Source organism: Anser cygnoides, chromosome 2 (assembly GCF_040182565.1).
Source record: "Anser cygnoides isolate HZ-2024a breed goose chromosome 2, Taihu_goose_T2T_genome, whole genome shotgun sequence".
NCBI classification, from domain to species: Eukaryota; Metazoa; Chordata; class Aves; order Anseriformes; family Anatidae; genus Anser; species Anser cygnoides.
The window spans coordinates 151,836,143-151,843,953 of NC_089874.1; the positions used below are offsets into that span (position 1 = coordinate 151,836,143).

Sequence of the window (7,811 nt, forward strand, 5' to 3'; positions counted from 1 at the left end):
AGAGGCAGACAGTTACAGTGACGAATGACAGTTTGAGAGAGCAACTTTAGGATAGTTTTACCATGGGTGACCAAGTACCAGCTTCCTTTTTTATGGCATTAAACCTCAGTCCCTTCAATACTTAAGTAATATATGTACAGCCCAGTCCCAAGGTATTACCTATGTCAGCGTGAGTAGAATAACCCTCACAAACAGAGTTTAAAATAGAAAAAGAGAATCACTAAACTTTTTCTAAGTTAAAATGTTGTGAAAAAAAATCTATATAGTAGGCAATTTCCATAAGATACTATTTGGTTACTGAGATGACAGCATGATGAAAAGTCTGACTCTCCTGAGCTACTTACGTTTACAGCTTTACCGTTACTTGAGGGAAAAAAAATCCAAACAAATCATAAGCACTCAATTGTAATAATGCTTAAGGAAACGTTAGATTGACAAATACAACACAGCAGTGCTAAAATGAACAATGGAAATAGATTTTCTACCACCCACGAGTATATTTTGGAGATGAGATTTTGTTCATGCATTTTTTACTTCGGAGTTTTGGCATTCAGTTGTGTGGTTTGGTTGTTTTTGTTTGTTTTTATAACTATACTTTCATTCTTGAAAGGTTTCTTGCTGAATACATCTCGATTAGATTTCAAAAGCATGAAATCCCTTATTTAAGGTAATCAAGCAGCGCACACATCTTCCCAAGCACTTTGCTTTTTCTGATAATGGGCATCCACATTCTTGGAGACAGGTCTGTGAGTGAAAGAAATCTAAAGAAAAAAATAACATTTCATAATAAATGAGAATCCAATCTGGAGACAAAAAGGGGCTGGAACTCCCATCTTTGTTAGCTGACAGAGCAGCTGGAGGGTTCACTTCACCAATGACACCTACCCCAGCTGTGACACCAAGGGGAGCGCCTGGTGAACCCCAGCAACCCAAGCAGAGCAGCAGGCAGCGCTCTGTCCTTCAGCAGCAAGGCCTGGAAAAGCCACGGTGGATTTCTGCATTGAATATTCTATATGTGGAAGTCCACAGCACCTACAGGACAAAATATAGCTTCCAATTTCTCCCTCTCCTCACTAAATCTCAAGGAAACTAGCATCACAGCAACTACAGAAAAGGTTCAACTCAGAACTGCCTCACTGTTCTCTTTTTGCTGGCAAAATGGCATCAATTTCAAGCCAACGGATTCAGTATTAGCATTACCTAACATCTGGGGTGAGTGGCCTTTTCTAATAGTTATCATCACAGGTGACAAAATACTTTGTATTGCATAGATGACCACTGTATGGAAATACAGCACACAGATGTTAAAGAACACGATGAGCAGCCTCTTCAGCACTCCTCCTGCACTCTGTGTTCATGAAAAGGCTTGATGGATTAGGGAAAAAAAAGCATTTGGGAAGCAAAAAGAGAAGTGGTGTATGTTTCCATCTGAACCACATCATTCACCACTGAGTATTTTTGACTCGGCGCGGAGATTAGCAGTAGCCTCTGTGTACGCACACAAGCAAGCCAGTAAGAGTTTCTCATTTTATCAGCCTGCTAGAGCACTTCAGCTTGCAAACTGCATGCTTACCAGCAGTCTGCCAGGAGACCTCTTCCTAGAATAGCAATCAAACAGCAAAGTTAAGAAACGATTGAGCGACCTAGGTCACAGCAAGACAGAGGTGGATGACCCATCTCCACATGCAGCTCAGGGCGTACCCGCACACATCTGGCCTGTTGTGGACAGAGAACTGTCCCCATAGGGTGCCAAAGCACACTAGCAAGACTGTTCCCTCTTTCCCCCCACTCAAACTGGTGAGTTCTCTTAACTTTTCATTGGAAAAAATCACTTTTTAGACAAGACAAGCAAAGCCAGAAGGATCAAATCGTGCTTTGTTAACACAGCTTACACTGTACCGAAAAGAGGTACTAAGATCTGGGTGGTTTCTAAACCATCAGGCAGATGCCTTTATATTAGCACAAAGCATCTGACTCATACAATAAAAGGAATTGTTTTTCACACTAGGTCACGTTTGAAGTGACCAAGAACTTTAGTGAAATCCATTTGTCCCTGATGGCATTTGCAGCCTTCCAAATTAACTTTTCCCCCTGAACTGTGGAAGCAGTGGCATCGAGGCTCTAATATTCCCTGTGCTACTCCAGGGAACCAGGGAGTTCATAGATTTCACACCAGATCACAAAACAGAGATGCTTCTTGTGACACCGAAGTAAGATTTCACACAACACTGGCTAAAAGTTGGCAGTCACCTCTAGCAGCTCTTGCTCCAGCTGCCAGGCCGACTGAACACAGCGGTGGCACCCTTCACCCGCAGTGCTAACTTCTTCACACACAACACAGAAACTTGGAATTATGAACATTTTTCTACCAGAATACACTGGTTTGGACAGATTATTTATTAAGTCACATAGGGCATCGCATACTGGTGCCTGCAGAGAGAATCTAGCTAGAGACTGCATTCTGCAGACCTGACATTAAACCAACAAAAACAGCTGTCAAGAATACACTGGCACTAAGTTTTTTCACGTGTTCCAGTTCATACACAGCCTCAGCAACCAGAAATCCTCCAAGTTCCTACATTTCAGAAGGCCTTTTATTTTGTAATCACATCACAAAACCCTAATATTTAAAAAATAAAATGCAACTTGGTGTTTTCAAGGAATTGTGATCCATGTGCATGCATAATTCTAACAGGAACTGTTTTCCCATCTCTGCAACAAAGGTGAAAAAAATAACCGAACTCCTCACTTCCACGACCTGAGAGGCACTAGAGAGCGGTTGTGTTAGTATTATTAGTAGAAAAGTGTTACGTTTTGGCTCAAGAATATTTTAAACCAGCACAGCTCTAAGAACAGCAGTACCCTTAGCATGTCTGCTGCGTAGTTATTTCTTACCTACGCAAGTCAAACCCTTCGGTCATTTTCCTCCCGCTTACTGGGCTTGCTGCACTGCTTCTAAGTGCTTCCAGGAATCATTTTCGAATATACACTGGAAACTAAACGCAGAAAACCTGAACGTAAGCCCCTCTCCTTCCTTCTAAAATCCCTCACTTTTGGTACAACAGGTTAGAAGCGTGAAGTCACCCTCCACATTGCCAGTACGATTTTTATACTTCCATCTCTCTATGTAAGAAAGGAGCAAAGGGAAGGAGGGCTCGCTCTGTTGCCAAGAAAACAAAGCCTTGATCACGGAGCACCACTTCCACAAACAGGAGAGTGGCACTACTGCAGTTTAAAGGAACCGGCTAATTTGCTACTTCTGTGTTTCTGTAACTATGAAAAAGAAGAACACAAAATATTTGTATTCAAGTCCACATCCATCATCTCCATCTGCTGCGGCTGACGTGCTTACAAGAAACACAAGCTGAAATTTAAAAAAAAAAAAAAAACACTGTTCTGAAACTCTTCTTGGGAAAATGCAAGAACCTATTCACCTTTCCAAGAAAAAAAGGAAGGGAAGAAAAAAAAAGACTTTAATGAAAACAGAAAACTAAATCCAGGTGGGAAGGTCTTGTAGCAGTCCTCAGGAAGAGCAATTTAGTGATGTTTTGACTAAGACAGTTAACAAAATATAGATTATAGTCTAAATCAGGACGCTTCTCAGAATATCTTTTTAAAAACAGTTCCATCAAGATTCAGTTTCATATTCTCCCGCCCCGGTTCTCCTATGCAAAAGCTTCCTAGTATTTGAAGTCAGGCTGCCGGGTAAGCCCAGCTTCGATAGCCATCCTTTAACGTGAGCTCACAGATCAGCGAGCAACGCAGCCTTCTGACCGAAGACAAACATTAAACAAACAGAATCATTTCGGTGTTTGTTAATACAGCAAGTTTTCAGCTGCTTTCTGGAGGCTGAACCGTTTAAACCCACTGCTAGCGCTCAGCACCTGGAAGCAGAAGACACGCGTGGCGGCAGGAACCGTTCCAAGCCCCCGTCTCAGACCTCTCCCACCTACAGGCTACGCGACTACAGGGCAAACCGAGGCGTTAAAGCATCGAAACACTCGAGACTCACCTAACTCAAAGGTGGATGGCTACGGCTCACCTACCTGAGGACCGTTCTTCGGCGGAGCAGCCACGGCAGCGGCTGGGTTTCCCTCTAGCCTCTGCCATTAGGGGAGGCCACAGATAGTGTGTCCTGTCATATTTCGCGCTAGGGCAATTAGTTGATGGGACTGCATCCTCCCGGTGGTAGGCCTGCGAATGGACTGAGGAACAGGCCCCATTTGGTTCTTGGTGTGCCCACGTCTCCCCATATTGCTGACAGCTTCCCCGAGCTGTTATGGGGTCTGTTAGGGCACAGAAGAGGCAGTGAAGGAAGAAGGTCAAAACTTAGCCCAGGAAGGACCACGTTAAGAAGGGTATGGACTAAGACCTCCCTTTCCATATAGAAGTATGAAAAGATCACAGGCACAAAACAAACTTAAGTGCACGGAGTGACAAAACTGCATATGCATTTCACAACTGAGGAAGGACTGATTTTCCAGACTGAAATAGGACAGAGGAACTTGCTTAGCAGGCAGGCAAGCAAATTTGAAGGCTGCATTCGGATCACACCTCATTGGAAATCAAACTAGCAATCCGATCTAAAGCATCGACTACCTGGAGCTACAGCATGCTGCCACAGGATGAAAAGATAAGAGCAGAAACACAACATTCCCCAAATCATTTTAGCTACACTGAACTGATCAATTGTAAAAAACAGAAGTGACATTAGTAGATTGGAGAAAGCACTAGGAAAGCAGGGCACAAATCCCTCCCCTTTGCTACTCACAATCACAGCCCGTGCACCTCGTTAAATCATTCCTGCACAGTCACCAATTTAACAGCAGGCAAGGGCAAACATACAAAGCATTATCTAATCATAATAAAGCACATGAAGCACAGAGTATCATCACCTAGCCCAGAAATCGTGTCATTTTCTTTCCAGTGCAGTCCTTCTACTCACTTCGTGTGCTTCTGTCACTGCCTGGTGTTGTGAGCACACCTGATGATCCTGAAGTGCCTGGCTCTACATTTGCTTCCCTTCATCCCATAAAAGCTGAATTCTGTCAATATCGACCCTGCCCTCCCCTCCTTCCCTAGCCCATGACAGCTCAAACGCCTGCACACCGAAAAAGAATCCAGTGCTTTGGTGGGCACCTCTAAAAAAAGCACAGCACCTGCATCTGCACTGAATGATTTCTGTGCCACGTTACCTCTCCCATTCATGTGATTTTAGTTCTCTATCATGGAACACACAAGAGGTACACAGTATAGGTTTAAGGTATTTTTTTGGCTAATTTTTATTCAAAAGACTTTCTAGAAGCTCTTCTTGGTTATGTTTTTTTTGTCAACAACGTGTAGAAAGATCACTTCTTAGGGAGAAAAGCTGACAGCTCATATGCTGTAGTCAGGTAAAACAAATCTGAATGGAGCTGGCTAAAGGAAGAAGTTAGTTTCCTAAAAATCAAGTTACCACCAGCTGCTGGGCAGATCAAAAATCTGACTCCCCAGACTGAGGTCTGATGGCATCACTGCACTTTGGCAACCTTCACCTGTGGGGCTACAAAGCCCAGACTTGAGGTTTTGCTGAAACTCTCCTCCCAGTGAGATGAACGGTTACAATTTCTGGCACAAGTGAACGACAATTTCCACTACCAACATATATCCGCGGTTTACTTATAAGTCACATGCAGTTATGTCTCTAAACGTAATGTTTTTGTTACTCAGTCTTTCAGATCCTAAATTATCAGATAGTCACAGTACTTTATAGAAAAGGACTCTCATACTATAGCTAACAGCAGCTGAGCAACCAGATATTAAATAGGACCATCTGTTGAATTATCTCCGTACAAACCTTGAGACATACTGAAATACATTTTAAAGGTTTTGATATCCCCAACACGATCCTCTGGTGATACAGCAGCTCTGTGAGCAACCTACTTTCACCTGAGCAGTAACTGTTGGGATAGAAACTTGTGCAAAAACCTATAGCAAGAACCTTTCAGATGCTGACAAGGATCCTTAGGAAGAGTGTTAGTTGTTAGTATTCAAAAGTTAGGGTCAATTGACAGCTTAAAGCATGCTTTCTGACTGGGAAACAAATATAACCAATTTGTGCTCTGCAAAACAGTAGCACTGCTCCTAAAACAAGCTATTTACATGAACTGCTCTTGCTCTGTTTGCGTGCAGGTGTACTACAGACAGCACTGAAGAGGTACCTGAAAAGGTTCTGCTTCTTCGTGAAAGCAGCACTCCTTCGGCTGCCCCTTGGAACTGTTTTCTGCCCACTCTAAGATTTCCTCAAGACATGTACAGAGCAGCTACGAGCCACAGAAATGCCCTTTCCAAGGGCACGCTACTATCAAAGTCACAGAGGCCTAGATCAAATGCACGCTGAGCTCTGAAGTGCCTGCTGTCATCTCAGCCGCAATAGGTACCATAAAATTACCGCTGAGCATCAGAAGCACCGAGGCTGCAATCAACGGGATTTGATTTTGTCACGTTTTTGATTTGTGTATGGGGAAGTGCCAAGTTGGAAAGAGCAGTCGGATCACGGAAAAATCAGTGCGGATTATTTTAGCTGGCGTTGCACTCAAAGACACACCTATAAACCTTCCCAGCACACGTATACCTGCCCGTGGAAGGGTGGATTACTGCCAAGCAATCCTTGGCAGGCATCCTCCCACCGGCAGCCCTCTGTGCAGGGCAGCACAACTCCTGAACGAGCTCCCGGAGCAGCAGCAGCCCAGGATCTCTTTGGAGATCTGAAACCCGTTTACCGCTGTACCAGCGTCGGGGGCATTTTGTACGTGACACACTTTCCTACTCCCGTCCCGAAACCCGGCCGCCCACACCCTTTCGGAAACTCCTCACGGGACGGCCAGCACACGGCGAACCCCACGGGGCAGAAGTTGTGAAGGCAAAGGCGGGGCGGATGGTTCTGGAAACTAAACTCGCGTGGGGCGGCCATGTGGAGCTGTGGGTCACGCTCGCAGCTTTCTCGACGCCTCGCCCCCCGGTTTCCTCCTCGCCACCCCCACGGAGCCACCAGCACCCCGCGGGGGGACACGCCGGGACCGGCACCGCTCACCTTGGGCGATGGCGATGGACTCGAAGCGGTGCAGCTCCCGCAGCAGGCAGCTCCGCTCGGTGGAGTGCAGGCTGTAGATGAAGTCGCGGGCTCCCTGCGCCGTGTTCAACGCCTCCATCGGCTCCTTCTTCGGGTGGGTGCCCAGAGCCCGGCCGGGCGGCGGCGGCGGAGCCCCCCCGGGCAGGAGCAGCCCCTCGGTGCCGCCGCTCAGGCTGCCCAGGCGGCGGCAGCAGCAACGCGGCGGGGCCCGCAGCGAGCCCAGGCAGGACGACGAGGAGGGCACGGAGGCAGCGGGGCCCCCCGGCCGCCCCAGCAGCAGCAGCGCCGCCCGGCCGAGCCGCGCCGACATGGGGCAGGGGAAGAAGGCGCCCGAGACGCCCGGGCGGTGCCGCTGCTCCGCTCCGCCTCAGCCGCCCATGGCCCCATGGAGGGAGGGAAGGGAGGGAGGGAAGGGAGGGAAGGAGGCAGCGCCACGCAGGCGCAGGGCGGCGCCGGGCGGCAGCGCGGCCTCGGTCGCCCCCTCAGGGCGGGCACGGCTCCGTCCTGAGGGGAGCCGCGGCGAAGGGCGGCGGCCGCGGGGCGAGGCGGCTGTGAGGGGGAGATTAGCCCCAAGGCGGCTGGCCGGGAGGGGTTGCCTCAGAGGAGGCTGCGCTGCGGGAAGAAACTCGGTTATAACGTGAAACAACGTGGAAGAGTCCCCTCACAAAGCTCCCTCCCCGCCCCAAGTCTTAATACTGTA

The 7,811-nt window shown here is 47.5% G+C and overlaps 1 protein-coding gene across 3 annotated transcripts in view; it reads right to left on the bottom strand.

The window, feature by feature from the left end:
- Positions 1-7,532, bottom strand: part of TMEM65 (transmembrane protein 65) — a 32,630-nt gene extending 25,098 nt beyond the window's left edge. Inside the window, exons 1-2 of one of the 3 annotated variants that reach the window (XM_048049529.2) lie at positions 7,073-7,532; positions 4,047-4,286 (exon numbers count right to left, since the gene is read on the bottom strand). In XM_048049529.2, the coding sequence (XP_047905486.1) occupies positions 4,047-4,286; positions 7,073-7,421 (589 nt within the window). In that variant the 5' untranslated portion in view covers positions 7,422-7,532. The remainder of the gene's footprint in view (positions 1-4,046; positions 4,287-7,072) is intronic. The other 2 variants (XM_066990722.1, XM_013185037.3) reach the window with 2 other exon arrangements.
- Between the last annotated feature and the right edge of the window lie 279 nt (positions 7,533-7,811).